The sequence below is a fragment of the Paralichthys olivaceus genome, chromosome 2 (assembly GCF_024713975.1).
Source record: "Paralichthys olivaceus isolate ysfri-2021 chromosome 2, ASM2471397v2, whole genome shotgun sequence".
NCBI classification, from domain to species: Eukaryota; Metazoa; Chordata; class Actinopteri; order Pleuronectiformes; family Paralichthyidae; genus Paralichthys; species Paralichthys olivaceus.
In genome coordinates this window covers 15567428-15585949 of record NC_091094.1, presented here as the reverse complement: position 1 = coordinate 15585949, position 18522 = coordinate 15567428, and the positions used below count along the sequence as shown (strand labels likewise).

The following is an 18522-nucleotide window of genomic DNA, read 5'->3' as shown; positions in this document are numbered from 1 at the left end:
TCATAGTAAATCTTTTTAATTGAACAGAGAGTGAAGCAGGATGGTAATATTTTTCAGCACTCAGCTGCAGTGAACCTATAACCACACCACTTCTTGAACACATCTCTGCTACTATTAGCTGTAGACCAAACAAAGCAAATTAATCTGTTTTAAAACACTGTATTGTTTATTATGTATTTTATATAATTTATGAATGTGATGTGTTAGTGTTTTGTTGACATCTAAAACTAACCTGTGGCAAATTGTAAATTTTTAATATATTGACCTCTTGGTAGCACTTTATAATAACTAAACACTATGAAGCATTAGTTAAGTTTCATTAACGAGTGAATTCATCATTTATAAAACATTGTTCCTACATCAGTAGACATAAGTAAGTAATTCATAGTTAATGTTTTATTCTTGATAATAATAAGCTCATCTAAAATGCATTTAATAATTTTATTTTCATTCTTTGTATATTATTTATTGACCTTTTCTAAATTAAATATTACATACATATCAAACCAGTTATTTAGGAGTTGTAAATAGTTAATAAGATCCTAGAAGATGTAAGTACATGGTTAACAAATTATTTACCTTTACATTTGTACATGTATTTATACATGTAATGAGTTACACATGCACCAATGGTTAGCGAGTTGATTAATAGATCTTTTGTAAATACTTAATACAGTAGTTTATGATTAATTCAGGTGGTTACTAGTTGTTGTGAAGTACTTTGCCAGTTATTCTGTCTGACTAAAAATGAATGCACACTATACAGGGCAAAGCAAGAGACAGACTTATCTCTATAGTCAGACTGGCTAAAAAACATAAATTGGTCTTGTGAACAGAAATGACATACATGTTTATTTGCATATAGAGCTGGGAAGTGAGATCTGATCACAAGTAGTCACCAAGTGGAAAGACTAATACCAAGTGTGAACAAAGTGCCGCACTTAGAGCTGACCACTTGTGAGCGGATCACCACAGACAAATGTTAATACCAGTCTGAACAGGGGCCATGTGAGCATGTTTTCATCCTGATGTTATCAGAAAGCTTTGTTGTGCAGACTTGTCGATCAGGAAGCTGTCAGTTTGGGTGTTCAATAAATTCCTGGACTGTACACAGTGGCTGACTGACACACCCAGATTATTGCCACTGTGTTCTTCCTGCTATGACAAGCTATGACAGCACTCAGTTAGCACTGAAGATGCCTCTTGGATGAGATGTGAAACGTCCTCAAAAAACTCCAGTCCAGTCCAGTCGATCCGTTTTTAGCACTTACATTAATGCTGTTAACCCACTGCTGCTTATTATTACCCTGATGAATTACACTAAATTAATTGGGAAATTGGGCTAATGTCATGTAAAATACCTATTACATGCTATATCTTTTTCAGATCAACAATTCCACAGAAATGACAAATCCATGTTTATCAAAAAAAAAAGTTAGCATGTTAATTGCCATTTAACATGATGTTAGCCTGTTTCTCAATTTATCAAGTGTATTTGGTCAGATTACTTGAATTGGCCGGGTAAAGCATCACATCTGTGTTCATCACTTTTTAGTGTCCCCTGGAAACACAGTATTTGCAGTGCATTTTCCATCTGCCGTGCAGATTGTTACATCAATAGCATCAGTTCAGGTTCTTTAGCTTAGCATCACTGTTTCTGTATTCAACTATTTATTTATATATAAATATAACACTAGCACATTTATTAAGAAGAGCAATCACCTGCATTATGGCTGACCAGTTATTCTGTCTGATTACTAAAAATGAATGCACACTATACGTACAAAGCAAACAAATGATAGTGATAAAGTTCCACTTTATTCATTGTAGGGTAGCAAACATGATAATTATTCTGCCGTGCACGTGATTTAAATTTCATTGTAAAGAAATAGAACTGAAATGTGTTAATGCTGATTCTCCAATTGGTTTAGTATAAGTAGGCCTCAAATAAGACTTATCGCTTCCTAAAACTATTAGTGTCAAAATAAATATAACTTTCCTCTAAAATGTTTCAACATTTTTTATTACAACTTTTTATTACACGTGTGACTCCTTCCTATTCCAGCAAATGTGTTGTACACGTCTGGTTCACTCCAACTGGTTTTGGTTCATTACATTGAGTGGGAGTTACAAAATACTACAGAAGAGTATTATGTGTATAAAGCCGATATGTTAGCACGGGTTGTAGATGTTGAGTGCATGAGCTGCTGGTGATATTCACACAATCCTCCCCTGAAGCAGCGGACGACTTTCTCCTGGCGACTGTCGGCTCAACAAGTTCCACAACAACAAAGGCACAGATGTGACTGTCGAGCTGCCTCCACTATGGTCTTCTCTGAGGGGCTGGTACTGCTTGAACCGTCTGTTTCAATACATGGAATAAAAAATTACTAATGACAAAGTTCAAAGTGAGTACATATGGCACTTAACAGGCCAAAAATGTGTGTCAACATTTGGGTTTTTGGGTGAAATGTGTTCACATCTGTCCTCACGTCCTGGGTCTCATTCTTCTTTCTTTTTCTTCAAATTAATAAATCTGATATGTCATAGCAGAGCTTCACACAGAACATTGATTCACTCAGCACTTCTTGGCTCTCTCTCTTCTCTGTCCTTCTCACAGCGACACACACAACAATACATTGACGACAGACTTATCTCTATAGTCAGACTGGCTAAAAAACATAAATTGGTCTTGTGAACAGAAATGACATACATGTTTATTTGCATATAGAGCTGGGAAGTGAGATCTGATCACAAGCAGTCACCAAGTGGAAAGACTAATACCAAGTGTGAACCAAGTGCCGCACTTAGAGCTGACCACTTGTGAGCGGATCACCACAGACAAATGTTAATACCAGTCTGAACAGGGGCCATGTGAGCATGTTTTCATCCTGATGTTATCAGAAAGCTTTGTTGTGCAGACTTGTCGATCAGGAAGCTGTCAGTTTGGGTGTTCAATAAATTCCTGGACTGTACACAGTGGCTGACTGACACACCTACATTATTGTCAGTGTGTTCTTCCTGCTACAAGTGGGAAAAATGTGAGAAAGGTCTAGCACACCCACGTCAAGGTTGAATGACAATTAGAAAGAGAAAGTACTGATTCAGAGAATGACAGTGAACTTGTTTTATACGACACCAGGGTAAAAGATTGCAATACCTTGCACGCAATTTATGTTTAATGTGTTATTTTTGCAATCAAAAACAACTTTATCCCGAGATTAAATTGGGTTCATAAATTACTGACTCACCTGTACATCAAACCAATACAACAGACGACACAGGCGAGAACCATAACACCCAGGACAGTGGCGGCTGTTCCAGCTGGGGAACCACCAGAGGCTGTAATTAAAGCACATTGAAAGAATGAGAAGGAGTAACAGGTAAATAAAGTCATTATATTGGCTGATAATTCATTTTTCTTTTACTAACCTACTGTTACACTGACTCTGGCACTCGCCACAGCAAGACTGACATCATTGGTCAAGGAGACATTGATGCAAAACACTCCAGAGTCATTGAAGAACTGACGAAGGATCATCTGACAGTCCGGAGAAGGTGTGGCTGCATTACAGATGGTTTCCACTGGTGTGATACAGTCAGCATCTGAAATGACTGTGCACACCTCACTTGGGAGACTGAAAGAAGAATAGAGGAGACCATTAATAAGTGCACATATTAATCTTAGCTTCAACATGATACACAATGATAAATTATATGACACAGCTCCCATGTAAGATAACCAGGAGATAAGTGCTGTATTACTTAGAAGTTACTTATCAAGATAAGACAAAATCTTTTCACAAAATGACTATAAGTGAACATTCTGTCCCTCCGTGTGCTTTTATTATTTAGATTTGCTGTTTTGATTATTGGAGATTCTAACATTTGTCAAATTAATTGAGTTCAACTTTTAATATAATCTGTCTACTTTCATCACTGTTTGAATTATAGACTGTTTAAAAAGATGGAGGACATGACATGACAGCTCCTGTCCTGAAGCCAAAGCATCTCAATGACCCCTGGGGGCTGCCTGCAGTATAGGACACAAACCCTGCTCCTCCATGTTAGTTGATGGGACATGGACCAAACTAAAAAGTCAAAGTGCATGTTAAATACATTTCTCTCAAAGGTGGTATCTGTCATTTTAGACCATTCTTATACACTGATATATATCGTATATATAAAGTGTTCATTTTTCCACTAAATTTGGTTTGAGTATGGAGCTAAATTAACAAACACAACTTTACCAACTTGCAAATTGACTCAGTGACCTCAATGAATATACCCACCTTCCCTGACAGGAGATAGTGAGGTCCACAGCATTTTGATCCAACTCTGTCACCATTGACACAACATTGGACACCTGTACGATCTCTACACTTTCAATACCCTCTGAAAGATGAGAGAGATTTTAACACTGTTAAACCATACTGTTCTCATTTAAGCATTATACTATCAGATAAGGAATAATCTACAATTACAACCAAAAACATAATTACTTACGGACGACATCCACTGAAGTGGCAAGGGAGCCATAACGGTAGACCATACAATCAGCTGCCAGCTCTGGTGCTTGTCTCTTAGCCACAACAAGAACAACTTGAGCTGGATCTGCTTCCACTTCAGTTTGAACTTCACCTTCACCTGGAGCCGCCTCTTCCTCAACAGCTGGTATCTCTGGGGAGAAATAGAGAAAATGTATCATTATATCACTGGAACAAGAGAGGCCATTTTATTTCGTGTATACTTAGTTTAGTTTAAAATAGACATTCACCTGCAGCAGCTACAGTAGCTACAACTTCATTCTCAGTTTCCTGTACTTCAGCCTCAGTATCAGCTGCAGCATCTGCTGGTGCTGCTTCTTCTACAGCTGTGGCCTCAGTGGCAACAGGAGCGACAACGTTATCAGCAGGGTCAGCTGTTTCAACCTCTGCTGCAGCATCAGCAGCCACAACTTCAGCTTCTTGCTCGACAGTTTCTTCTGCCACAGGAGCAACAGTGACTCCAGCAGTGACCTCTACTGCAGTTTCGTCTCCCTCTGCAACAGCAGCATCAATCACAGGCACATTTTCTTCAGTGACAGCTGTTGCAGCATCTGTATCTGCAGCAGCTTCATCAGCAACAGCTGCATCGGCATCTACAGCCACTGCATCGGCAGCGGCTGTATCGGCAGTGGCAGTATCTGCGGCAATTGTATCGGCAGCAATTGTATCGGCAGCAGCTGTATCGGCAGCAGCTGTATCGACTGCAGCTGTCTCTGCATCTTCTGGCTCTTCAGCTGCAGGTGCAACAGGGGCAGCAGTGGCTGCCTCCCCTGCTGTAGCATCTGTTTCCTCTGCAGCAACATCTACTTCTGCAGCATCTTCTTCTTCTGTAACAACAGCTGCATCAACTCCTGCAGGTGCTACCGAGGCAACCTCTACTACCTCTGCATCTGCATCAACAACTGCTTCTCCATCAACTGTATCTGCAGCTGTGTCGGCTGGCTGGACAGAAGCAGCAAGTGGGGTGGCATCAGAAGCAGAGACATCCAGTGCAATTGCATCTCCTGCCTCAGCTGGTGCTGCTGGGGTGGGGTCTATCACAATTACTGCTGGAGCTGCAGAGGCATCAACAGGAGCCACAGAGAGAGGAGTTAAAAACAACGGAGCGTAACAGAATTCAGACATCACATAGGATCGCATTTACAAAACAAATGATGAATTCAAAATCTTACCAGCAGTGGGGTTTCCACAGCCACCAGGGATACTTGCCATCAGCACCACCTGCGGCTTGAAGTTCCCGACAGCAAGGTATGTGTGTGTGACAGTTTGCTCTCTGGAGATCAGCGTCCCACTGCTGTCACCAAAGTCCCAGCTGAAGCTGATGTCGGCGTTGCCAAGATACTGGCTGGGATCATGGAGCTTGATACTGAAAGCAATGGCTCGGTTTTGGATGAAGTTCTGGTCGTCCTGGTTTATGTCATTGATTTGGGCAAGTGATATGCTGAAGGGAATCTGATCTGATGACAGATCAAAAGATGTTGAAATGTTGTGATGGGGATTGTTAAAGGTTTGGGTTGAAGATTGTTGAATGGGTTACCTGTGACAGAGAAGACTGAGGAGGCATAGCCGAGAGGGATGAACTTGTTTTTGCCGCGGCAGTGATAGATGACAACCTCCATGTTGTAAGAGCCCAGGGGGACGTTGTCTGTACCGATGGTGAGGGAGGAGGACGGTCCATCTGCCACCTGCCAGTATCTCCCTTGAACACAGCAACAATGGGATCATTTACAGGAAACTGGTAATCAATGCACTACTCAGTTAAATTACACATTCTGGAGACTCACTATACAATAGATATGATGAAGCTGTTTCATGTTTAATTTGTGTATAAGTACAGTAGCAGCAGAGTTAAGACTACTGGTTAAAACGAGTCTTCATCACCAATTTTGAATTCAGGCTTTCTTTGTCTTGCTTGGTTGTGATCTCTGCTACTGTCATAGGAATACTTTGATTTGTGTTTTTACTTTTTACTCACTTTACTGAATTAACCCACTTTGGGCCCTGTGGGATGTGGACCCCTCATATAAAACCTCACACAGGGCTTCATAGATAGACAAATAGTCATTTACAACCCATAAAAAATATTGTGAAAATTACAATTATTAAACGTGCTATGGACCAACTGCAAACAATGAACATGGCCCAGGCAATTTCTTTCTTTGCCTGGTTATTCATCTGGAATAAATGTGGTCAACTGAGGCCACAGTGCTACAAAACTTTTTTACAGAACAATAAATTTAATTGAGACAATTATTCACATTTGAAGTTCCTGAGTTAACAGCACACTTTATATTCAGTGTGTATTTCCTGTTACAGTGTGTCTCCAGATATTAAGGGCGATGATGACGCATCAACCAAATATACAGTCAAATGTTAGAGACGATCACAGATCAGCTTCGTCATGTGTCCAAAGGCACATTTTTGCTTCACTGGGTAAAGCACAAGATCCCATTGATAGTTTTACAACCTTCTATGATGTGTTTCATTGTGTCTCTATGGAGATAAGGATTGGTTTTCTCATCACTCAGTAATTTACTCAGTAATAACATACCCCTTACCTCTATTAAAATCAAGTGGGGCTAAAACATTACTACATACAACATATGACATTATAGCCTATGTAACAAACAATTTATTAAGCCTGAAATAGGCTCATTTATTTTCTAGATCTTTACCCCATGTCTTCCAAACGAACACATAGTGTGGTTTCTTGTTCTGGCTCCTGGTGAATGGTGTGCCGTCTGGAAAAAGACCCGTCTGCTGAGTGTCCTTATCTGGATACACAGCCTGACCCTCCTGATACTGTTGTCCTGAGAAACATGACCGTCATAGATCACACATCAGTATAATAAAAGACAGGGGAAAACAACTCCTATATATTAAGACGAGGCACCACAGGTGAAATAAAAGAAGAACATATTATTACTATTATTGATTGAAATTAATTGTGAGGAGTTCCAAATTCAAGAGTAACACTGTATCCTTACTGCTGCAAAAGGTCAAATATTACCATTTAATTTATATTTTGTGTATTAATCTGCTTGTGGTTTTGATCATTAATGAGGACAGCGGGAAAAAATCAATGACATTACAAAAGGTTGTGTAACGCCAAAGCTTGTGTGTTAACTTACCGTTGATGGTGCAGTTACGCGCCCACACCACCTGACCGTCTGAGAGAGTCGTCTGATTTGGCGGGAAATTTAGATTAATACTGAAGGTTGTTCTTGCACCAGTCAGAGTGGGTCCATCACTTTTAAGGTCAAAGGTTACTTCACCACCTGGAAAACAAAATACACACAATTTATTATATTTAGATCGACTGGCAGCATAAAAATAAAGAGAGAGCGAGAGAGAGCTCACCAAACCAACAGTTTCTGAATCTCGGGTCTCCATCCTTCCAGACAGGATACATCCGTGAGTTCCATGAGCGGTAACGTGTGAACTGACTTCTTCGCTCTGTGAGGAATATAACAAACTCTTCAGGACAAGAAGCTACACCGTGCAGCTCATCAAAAACCAACACTATCACCGAGTGATTCCAAGTGAGGCAAAAAAAATTTATCTTTAAAATCTTTCAAATATACAGTTGATTGTATTTGTCAGTATAGTCGCTTATACATGTATATTTATGCTTGTGCAGGATTAAACACACTGTCTAGCATTCATCTCATATTTCAGCAGTCTCACAGTTTGTTGACTTTATTTATTTATTCATTTGATTGGGACAGTGCTCATGAATCAACAGACACAATAGCCCAATGTAACTGAGCCAGAGTTAGTTGTACAAACTCATTTTAATCTGTTGTTCCTACAGTCAGGTCTTACAAGGCAACCTGAAATAAAATGAATTATCTTATACAATTACAACTATATAGATAATTAATGTGCGTTATATATACCATCCAAACGAACTGTACAACAATAAATACAATACACCCAATACAAACAAGCAGGTAACAAAAAAAAAATCAAACAATACAAATGTAAACTAAATTGGATAAAGTGGAATGATTACACATGATCATAAGTTATGAGTGTGTATTTAAAGGTCATCACCACTGTTTCATTAACAGATTAATTATTCCAGTAGCTGGAGAAATAAGCCTAAATTCTGTATGAAAATAAAGCAACAGTAATGATGCTCATGTAAACGTGTTTTCGGTGCTGAGGGGGCTTCAGGAGTGTCAGGGTTCTTGGCGGTGGGAGTCACACGACCTGCAAACTCCCTCAATCCCCTTCATGTGACCATCAGCTGAGCAGCAGCATCAGTAATCCTAGAGAGAGGAATGAGAGATCCTAGACTCACTGGCTTTTCTTCTCTCTCTCTCTCTCTCTCTCTCTCTCTCTTTCTCCACAGTCTGAGGTGTGTGTGTGTGTGTGTGTGTGCGTGCGTGCGTTCATGCATATGTGCGTGTGAATGATTTTAGTTTTGGGTGTTCTGATTTAAAGGACATTCCTTGAAAAATTGCCATGAGAAATAAAGTAATTGCATAAAATTGGCCTGAAAAAGTTTGTAGATCTTGTCTCTGTTAAACAGAGTGCAGAGTGTTAGGGTGGAATGAGGGTGGAATGACGGATCAATCCATTTGCTGCTCTATTTATTATCCAACAAAGAAATACAGTTATACAGTAACGTCATGCTTAATGGGAAACGTAAATGTTGCAGCTTACATTGGACACAGTGATTACAATCACTCTGTCAGATGTTGATACAAAGGTCCAACATCCAACACATCCAAATTGCTCAACCTTAACAAATTATTTAGACTCTTAAACTTTGAATTTCTCAAACAAAAGAGAAAACTTAATTTTTATGTAAATATTTTTGTCTTGTTTTAGAAATTTCAGTTTTGAAAAAGACATCAAATCAAAAATCCATCCAAGAAAATAAAACTGGTTTCTTATTGAAAAAAATATAATTGAAACGTTGTTTTACCTTTTTGATTGCAGATAAAAGTGAGAATAAGATTCACGTAGTCAAGAATAAAAATGAAGCGAAAAGTTATGAAATGCACAAAAGTAAGACAGAAACAGATTGTCAGTAACTTCAGATGTACTCACGTATGGCACTGGTGGATGTAAAAGCAAAAATAAGCAGCAGCAGCAGAGCCACGGTCGTCATCCTGTCTCTGTTGGTCCGTCTCCTGTCTCTGAGCCCTGATCTTCACCTGGCAGTCCTGAACCCCAACACTACTCCCAGAGAGACTTTGGGAAATATCTCCTCACTCTCTTTAAGAGGGCCACGGACCTGAATTAACATAAAATTCCTTCTCACCTCTGACATCATTGTGAGTCTGTGAACTGGCACCACCCCCTTAAGAGCAGATGTAAGAGCTGTTAAACTGTTATTGTGAGTGACCAAAACAGTCGGTTTAATTCATAGCTTTTGACCCGAATGTTATTATCTTTTAAATTTGTTTAAATTTTTTTATTCCTATAAGAACTAATTTATGTTGTGTGTGCTGTGTGTTTTTGCTTTTAAACCAAATTCCCACAGTTTTCTAATTCTGATACTGGATTTTACACAGTGAATAGGCTACAAGATCTCCAACAAGGTGCTCGAGCAAAGTTACAGTTCAGGAAAAAAAAGGATAAAGAGCATGTAACTAACTCAAGTGAACACGAAATAACACCTGAGTGGCACTCAGTAGAGCGCCTGCATCTGCCAACAGTCCTCTTAAATACAAAGTGCACCAAATTGCACACACTCATAGAAATCAGTCTCTTAGAGAAAGTGACAAGAAAGTCCGGGACACACCCCTTTGTCCAGATCTCCATCAAAATTGAATGGGTTCTTTTTTGGCCCATACCCAACTCTTCCACCAAGTATTTACAAAGTCCATACAGTCATTTTGCATAATCCTGCAGACCGACAGAGCATCAGAAATAAAAACATGGCCTTATTGTTGAGGTTCATATCCTCCAAACATCCCTCAAGTATGGGATGGATTACTGGAAAATCACTAATGCTTTCTACACAGTGTAAATTCAGATTCTGTATGTGATGTCTGCTTTAGGATGGAGGGTGGAGAGAACTGTGTGCGTACTTCGAGTCATGCCTGTGTTTGACGTCTGACCTCACAGCTATGTGAGCATGGGCGTCACGAGATGAAAGTGCAGACGGCAAATCAATGGCATCCTTTTATTCGTTCAGCCATTCCTCCGCATCCTGCTGTCCACCTTCAGGCTGCTGCAGCTCCGAGAATCGGAGCTCGCAGCAACACAGGCACACCCTCAGTTCATGAGACACATCCCACAGCTTCAGATCTGATGAAGACAAGAGGAAGAGGCGATGAAGATTTTAAGTTTTTGCTCAGAAAATACTCCAGTATTGGACAAAAACACTTTGCATCAAGGTTAACTGTGTTTTTTCCTCTTATTTAGACGGTTCTTTCAGCAAGGATGAGTCTCATCTGATCTAGAAGCATTGAACATGTGCAGCATCTTCAAGTAACATGAACAAATAACATCAATAAAACCTGAAACAAGATCTCATTGATGCATAAATAATTAATTATTAATGTCATTCTGAGATTGATCATGTAATCATATGCAATAAAACTGGAAAATACAAAAGCAATATTTAGGTTTCCTATGTAAAACAAGTAGGAAATCCACTGATCAGTTACTGTGTAATAAAGCAGAGTCGTGTTTACAGGTTTATTCTGTGTTTAAGAATAGAAATTCATGTCAATACTATAACCCGGCTCCCCAAATCTACATGCTGAAGTGCCTGTAGAAGCACTGAATGAGTGTGTGAATGTCACTTGTACTTCACTTTGAGTGGTGTATAAATACAACATATTTAAAGCTGAATTAAAAGAACAACTTGAAAATGTGCATACAGTTCTAAAGGAGATAATTAAGTATTTATATTTTACTCTATTCAGATCTTCACACACATGAGCTCTGTTACCACAGTGATTGGTGGATTCTCAATTGATGTTGCCTCATGCCTGAGAGACTGTTCAGACTGCACCACATGTGACCCCTCATGTGCTAACAGCACAGTTCAGGAGGAAATCCATCCCACAGAGCACCTGACTGAACATACCACAAACAGTCAGCCGTTACCTTCTCTCTTCACTAGGCTCCACTGTATAACAGATTAATGGCAATGTTTGAGCTGTTAAGTGAATTTCTTGAAATTTGAAGAGCTGTATGTCAGACAGATTTTCATTTTTAAGGCTATTTGCAGTTATTAAACTAGAATATTTAACCACGATGGAATAGCCACAATAAATGAATAAAAAGGCAAAGCAATGATCAGCCCCAGTTAATTTGAAGCGCTTTCAAAATTATGTAACACCACAAAGCCCCCCCCCGACCTCCCCGACAGTCATACATGCTCACACACGCTTTCGCTTTTCCAACACTAACTGACACAAATTGACGATTGTGTTTTATAATTGATCAAAAGTTCGATCGATAAGACCATCTGGTTTGTAAAACTCCAGCTAAAGATCAGACCAGACAGTCAAATCAGTTCATGAATACAGCTGCTCAATGGATTCACAAGGTTTAAACAAACTTCACTAATTTTTGCCAGTGATCCTAATTCCTTCATTTGATCTCCTCATGAACACAAATGCAACACTCAGAACTGGGGCAACAGAAATCTTTCACTACTTTCATCAGGACACATTTCTGGTGTAAATCTGACAGAGGCTGGCTGTGTCCAGATTAGCAAAGGTCACACAGATTATTCTAAATCTGTGAGTAGCATACTCTGTTAGACATGTATTTGTAGCCAGAAAGAATATTGACAGGCATCCCTTTCACAGAAAAATAGAAAACCAATAAGAAACCGCGCTGTCATCTAGCTCCAGTAGCATTTGATCTTGTTCTTATTTCTCAACAAGAAGAAATTTCTTCGAGGTAGACAGAGACCTTACTTAGAAATGCTGGGTGGAGACAGGCCTCTGGGCAGTGGTCATGTGCAGTATTGGTATGAATGCTTCCATGTCTGGAGACTAGATGTAGCCATTCCTAAATGCTGACCCACAACAACCCTATTCACCTAAGCCCCCCTGTGACCTGTTGATTTACATGATCGAGGCGTAGGCGGCGTCATATAACTACTATGCCACCGGCTGGAGTCCTGCTGGGCACCTTTGTTACATGTTGCACAAAATGGGGAAACAGGAGCTTTATTGGGCCTCAGCAGCTCATTTGTTTCTCTGGGTCCTGTAACTGGATAATCTGGATGTTCCTCTGGAGGCACACAAAGGCACTTCAGGGCAGTGGTGGTGTTGTGGGGTCTGGAGGTTAAGGTTATTGTTTTAACTTCTTACAGGCAGGTGTTTTCTTTTTAAATCTATGAATATGGCTTGTTTTGGAATGTGTCAACATGACAACATTTTTAGTTTCCACACTGGAGACGTGACAGAAAAATATTAGAAACCTCACTTCTACACAGCAACTGTTACATTTTCTTTCACTAGAGGGAGCCATTCATCCTCTCCAGTAGTGAACTGATGGAGGGCCCCTTTCCTGCAGTGATTTCACATTTGAATTTTGGTTTTTAAAACTACGAGACGTTGATATTTTTTGTCTTTATTTTATACAGTGTTGCTTAATTCTTGTGTTAGTTCATTGTTATTTCTTTCTACATAATATTGCTAAAGACATTTCCATCAGCTATTTATTGTTTTTCAGCCGAAAGAGTGATCACAAGATAAGCAAAGACAAGATAAGATAAGATAAGACAAAATAATCCTTTTTAGTCCCATAACAGGGAAAAACAGGGAACAGGTGGAGTAATAGTTGCAATATAACATGATTATAATCACTATTTTTCTTAAATATAAATGGAATAGAAATAATAAATACAGCGTAAACATGAGATTCATAAGTTTGCATTTTATAGTAGATCCCTTCAGATTGATTGACAAACTTATTGTCATTACAACATTACACAGTATGTTGGTGCTGCTTTTTTGTGAAAACCTTGTGGATCCAGTCTTAATTATCTGAAGTTATTTAATTAAAATAAAAACACTTTCCCATCTTTGTTTCCAAGCCTGGAGGAAGATCACTGTGTGTAGAGTGTGTGTAGAGTGTGTGTAGAGTGTGTGTAGAGTGTGTGTATTCTTTGTCTTCTTGTCATGTCAGTAACAAAAGACACAACCGACGTTGAGTACGTAACACGTCATCGTCGTCTGACCATATGACTTCTGGGGGCTGCTCGTTTTGTGTACGTTGCTCATCCCGACATTGATCGCCTCCCCACTTGCAGCCATCGCCATGAACACAGGGGTTGAAGCACAGCGGGCGGTGCATTTTTAAAACACTCTCACTCCCTGTTGTCACTCGATCACAGCACTCCTCTCCCAGAGGACGCTGGGAGATGCTGGAGTGACATGCTCAGAGATCCCGCCCGCCTTCGGTAGACGGTGTGTATTGAGCGGGAAAACAAACGCCCCCCGGGCTAACGCGGGAAACGTTACAGTGGTTCAGTGTTTTCCATGGAGGGGCAGCCGCCGTGCTAATCCCCACCCTGACATATGCTTCAATAACCAGGCGAACTAATGAACCTTCATACAGTCTGACCCGAGCAGGTTTACCCTCACCCGGAGCTCCGTCCCCGGGCTGTCGGTGAGTCCGGAGCCCGCTCAGCAGCCCCGTAGGAGCGGCTCGTTGCATGTCCGTCCACACTGCTCGTAAACGGTCGTCTCCCCATTAGCCACCGAGCGGCTGTTAGCTCCCGCACAAAGAGCAGTGTTGCTAACCGGCGGAACAAAGTGACCCGGACATGGAGACGTTTCAGAAGGTGGAGAAGATCGGAGAGGGGACGTATGGAGTGGTTTACAAAGCCAAGAACAAAGTCACCGGGGAAACTGTGGCTCTGAAGAAAATCAGACTCGACACGTAAGTGAACGTTTGCTAACTTCCACACATCTGCCAGCTAACAGCTCCTTCTCCTCAAGTCCAGTTCAAGTGCAGTGTTCACGGGAAGCATTCAGGAGACAGTGATAACGGATCCAGGGGGTTGTATCATTGTTTGATATAAATATATATATATCAATTGTTTTTGGTTTTGAATCAAATACAGGAAACATCACGTTCTGTCACAGTCAAACATCTTTGAAATCATTGTCAATGTCAAACCTACACTTACAGAGCATCCAAGCACCCAACACACCTGAGGGGTTCAAATGAAAAACATCACAAGATCAGTGGGTTTTTAACCAGCAGCTTCAAATTATACTCTTATAAGTATTATACACATTCTTCAACATTCATTAAAAAAGTTATGACATCATAATATGATCCACATAACAGAAAACAACCAATACATTACAAACGTAGTGTTTTGGTCCCCATCCATAAGAGATTAGAAGTATTTTCACTTTTCTAATAATTCCTCAAATGATCAAAATCATTTTTGTCTTTTAATGGGTTAAATGATTGATCAAGTATAAAAAAAAAACTTATGGCAAAGGTTCAATACAAAAGGTTAATTCAATACTTATGCATTGTACAAACACAGTGTGGAGTTTAACACATAATTCAATTTGTAAAATATTAATAATGTGACATTTATTGTGATAATTATATTTGGACATATCGCCCAGCCCTGGAAATAGCCATTGTTTTATCATAAGAGGTCACAGGGTCTTAGTGCAGTGTTTTAAAAAAAACAATCTGTATGTTGGTCCTTTTTTATTGTTAATGTCTTCTCTGTGAAGAAGTAAAGACATCCCATGCTTCAGCAGGTGGCATCAGTGAGTCACTGTATCCAGTCTTTCTAACCTTTGTATCACCACAGCAAGTGAAGTCATTGATGTGCTTATCATGCCTTTCCTGATTTGTTAGCTCACTGCCAGTGATGGTGCACTGATGTATTTACAGGATGTATATACGTTTTGTATGAATATATTTACTGTCTGCCCTGACTCGTATGATTCAGAAAATATTGATAAAAAGAAATAACAAATTATAGTAAGAATAGCAAACTATGAAATCACTAACCAAGTGGGAATAAATGATAAAATAGAACCTGGGATTAGCAATCAAGCGTAATAATTTAACCTTTTCATGTCCCGTGTTTCGTTCAGGGAAACAGAGGGTGTACCAAGCACTGCCATCCGAGAGATTTCACTTCTTAAAGAGCTCAGTCACCCAAATATTGTCAAGTAAGTGCTTAATGTTACAACTTCAGCTTCTTGCAAAATTGTTGAATTAATGTCTGTTAGTGTCCGGTGGAAGTTAAGCCTGTACGTTAATGCATTTCAGACTGCGAGACGTCATCCACACAGAGAACAAACTCTACCTTGTCTTTGAGTTCCTTAATCAGGATTTAAAGAAGTTCATGGACTCTTCCTCTGTCAATGGCATCCCACTTCCCCTGGTGAAGGTAAACATCAGCTATTTCTGCAAAACAGACCAATTTTGATTTGTGTTAAAGAAAGCAAGAAGAAAATGAAGTCACCTGGGTTTGTATTTCTTGCGTTTGTTAGAGTTATCTCTTCCAGCTGCTGCAAGGCCTGGCCTTCTGCCACTCTCACAGGGTCCTGCATCGAGACCTGAAGCCACAGAACCTCCTCATCAATGCTCTGGGGGAGATCAAGCTCGCTGACTTTGGCCTTGCAAGAGCCTTCGGAGTACCTGTTCGTACATACACACATGAGGTAAGTTGTAAAGCTACTGTTCTTTATCCACACAAACAAGCTTCTTAAGCAAAATAGAGAATGAACCTTAACATACATCGACAAAGGCAGAATCACTCTATAAATATTTCTCTTGAATAAGACAAAGCTGTGATCTCAGATATAATTTGTACACGTTAACTTGTTCCAAAGTCTGTTTTCTTATAAAGTAAATGTAAGAATAAATGATCTTTAAACGACAACAATGGCATAGTCATATTGTCATATTTTGAAATGAAATATCAGAGTTAGAAACAACATTTTACAATTTAAATTTTTGTGTAATTGAAAATGTTTCAGAGTAAAGCAAAAACGCATCATCAGAAATCTTTCAGATTTCTTCCAATTTAAAAACATAAGAAGAGTTTTCTGTTTCTGTGAACTGAAGGCTCTGCTGAAGCCAGGAAAATATCATTTCGGTTCTGAAAGTGTTTCTCTTGCTGCAAATCTTTTTTGTGGATATTTAGATTTATTCTAACTTGACACTTGATATTTTTGCAGGTGGTAACGCTTTGGTACAGAGCACCAGAAATTCTCCTGGGATGCAAATACTACTCTACAGCTGTTGACATCTGGAGTCTAGGCTGCATCTTTGCTGAAATGGTAATGTGTTCAGTTTCATCCTTCTCTGTATATTTAATAAATTAAGCAAACGCACGATGCTCAATGCTCTCCCCACTCTTAAACAGATCACCAGGAGGGCCTTGTTCCCCGGCGACTCTGAGATTGATCAGTTATTCAGAATCTTCCGCACTTTGGGCACACCTGATGAGACGGTCTGGCCTGGAGTCACATCGATGCCCGACTACAAACCATCTTTCCCAAAGTGGGCCAAACAGGATTTATCCAAAGTGGTTCCTCTTCTTGATGAGGACGGAAGAGAACTGCTGGGAGTAAGAACACGAAATTCATTTTTATTTCTAAAGCACCAAATCATAACATACATTATCTCAAGGCATTGTACAGAGTACAATCAATCAGCAATTATCAAAGAGGTTGATCCTGTATCTTTGTGTGGTCACTAATTTGACCTTGCGTGTCCTTGTTGTTTTTCTCTTTGCAGGAGATGCTAAATTACGATCCAAACAAAAGGTTATCTGCAAAAAACGCCCTTGTACATCGATTCTTCCGTGACGTCACCATGCCAGTTCCTCATCTGAGACTCTGAGTCCAGCTAAATATCAGGATATTTCTCTGCCAAACTTGTGCAAGCGTTGTACCTCAGCCTTCTTTCAGGGCCGTGCCTGGAACAGTGGACACTACAGGATGTGTTTGATCCTTTAATGATTATTTGATAAAAACCGAAAAGCTTTCCATAGCATGGATGTCCTGAATGTTGTTCTGTTCTGTTCAGCCATGATGTTGTTATAGTTATATCATAAGTTTGAACATCATGTGCAGAGGACATTTTTGATGTAAATGTTATTTAGGATTGGGATGGTCTGGCAGACATTCTAGAAGTAAATGTTAATTCATACATTTGTGGGATAGTGCAAATAACAGGTGATGATGGAGTCGGCACAAGTTGTCCCACAGCAGACCTCGTCAGCTGATGTATAACAGTTGGACAAAAGATTCTAACTGTGTTCTTCTAGTTTGATGTTTCTCACAGTTTGATTCAGAAATTGGGTCCCGAGTATCTTGAAGTGACTTTTAAAACTGCACCTTTGGTTGTTAAACAAAAAGAAATGCTCCTGAAGTTCTCAGCTTTGTACATACCGTACAATTGTGATGTTCAAATGTTTCCTGGTGTAATTCAGATTTTTACAGAATTTAATATGCTGTTGCATTTTTCTTACTCTAGATTTTATCAAAACCTAATGAACTGTTTTTATTTACAGTTTGAAAAAAAAATAAACTTGTTCAAATAACTGTTACTGGTGATGTTGGTTTCAAGTTTTCACTGCAGATGGTTCATTTGAAAGATCTGCAGAGTCTGTTGGTCATTTTATTCTTCTAATTGTGTTTTCTTCAATTCTGGAGTCAAGTGAAACAATTTGGCCAAATAATTAGTCAGACTCAAATACCAGAGTCAAATACTGTCTCGCCCGATTAAATCATATTACTCACCTCATTAGTCTTGGCACATTACATTGGCCCACGTCAACATTTCATCACACATTAAGAAACTTGTGATTAATGCTTATGTTAACCTGGTTAGTTTTTAGAGATGGTGTAGTTGAAATACTGACAATGAACTGTTTGTGTCTGAGTTTAATGTGTCCAAGTCAAATTTATATGAGGAAAACATGATGGCATGTGCATTGACAGTGCGACAAGTAAATATTTAGGAGGTATGGATGAGAGTACTGCTCTGGGTCTGT

At 39.5% G+C, this 18522-nt stretch overlaps 2 protein-coding genes across 2 annotated transcripts; one reads left to right on the top strand and one right to left on the bottom strand.

Moving 5' to 3' along the window:
- Nucleotides 1-1799: 1799 nt before the first annotated feature.
- Nucleotides 1800-9797, bottom strand: pmela (premelanosome protein a). Its single transcript, XM_020086298.2, has 12 exons — nucleotides 9609-9797; nucleotides 7908-8003; nucleotides 7679-7825; nucleotides 7223-7357; nucleotides 6085-6246; nucleotides 5720-6004; nucleotides 4778-5602; nucleotides 4507-4680; nucleotides 4293-4395; nucleotides 3433-3638; nucleotides 3252-3342; nucleotides 1800-2362 (listed from the first exon to the last, which is right to left on the bottom strand). Exons 1-12 carry the CDS (start codon nucleotides 9667-9669, stop codon nucleotides 2218-2220), a joined length of 2430 nt encoding a protein of 809 aa, XP_019941857.2. The 5' UTR covers nucleotides 9670-9797; the 3' UTR covers nucleotides 1800-2217.
- A 4048-nt stretch (nucleotides 9798-13845) lies between these two features.
- cdk2 (cyclin dependent kinase 2) lies at nucleotides 13846-18075 on the top strand. Its single transcript, XM_020087041.2, has 7 exons — nucleotides 13846-14417; nucleotides 15608-15685; nucleotides 15786-15906; nucleotides 16010-16180; nucleotides 16700-16801; nucleotides 16888-17091; nucleotides 17262-18075. The coding sequence occupies exons 1-7, from the start codon at nucleotides 14302-14304 to the stop codon at nucleotides 17364-17366; spliced, it is 897 nt and encodes a 298-aa protein (XP_019942600.1). The 5' UTR covers nucleotides 13846-14301; the 3' UTR covers nucleotides 17367-18075.
- Nucleotides 18076-18522: the final 447 nt, after the last annotated feature.

What these genes read in the sequence shown, in the direction of transcription:
- cdk2 (XM_020087041.2), top strand. Translation starts at nt 14,302, where the DNA reads ATGGAGACGTTTCAGAAGGTGGAGAAGATCGGAGAGGGGACGTATGGA. An exon ending in TCCCACTTCCCCTGGTGAAG is followed by an intron (nt 15,907 to 16,009) that starts GTAAACATCAGC and finishes TGCGTTTGTTAG; the next exon opens with AGTTATCTCTTCCAGCTGCT. An exon ending in TTCGTACATACACACATGAG is followed by an intron (nt 16,181 to 16,699) that starts GTAAGTTGTAAA and finishes ATATTTTTGCAG; the next exon opens with GTGGTAACGCTTTGGTACAG.
- pmela (XM_020086298.2), bottom strand. Translation starts at nt 9,669, where the DNA reads ATGACGACCGTGGCTCTGCTGCTGCTGCTTATTTTTGCTTTTACATCC. An exon ending in ATTCAGAAACTGTTGGTTTG is followed by an intron (nt 7,826 to 7,907) that starts GTGAGCTCTCTC and finishes TTTGTTTTCCAG; the next exon opens with GTGGTGAAGTAACCTTTGAC. An exon ending in CTGTGGAAACCCCACTGCTG is followed by an intron (nt 5,603 to 5,719) that starts GTAAGATTTTGA and finishes ATGCCTCTGCAG; the next exon opens with CTCCAGCAGTAATTGTGATA.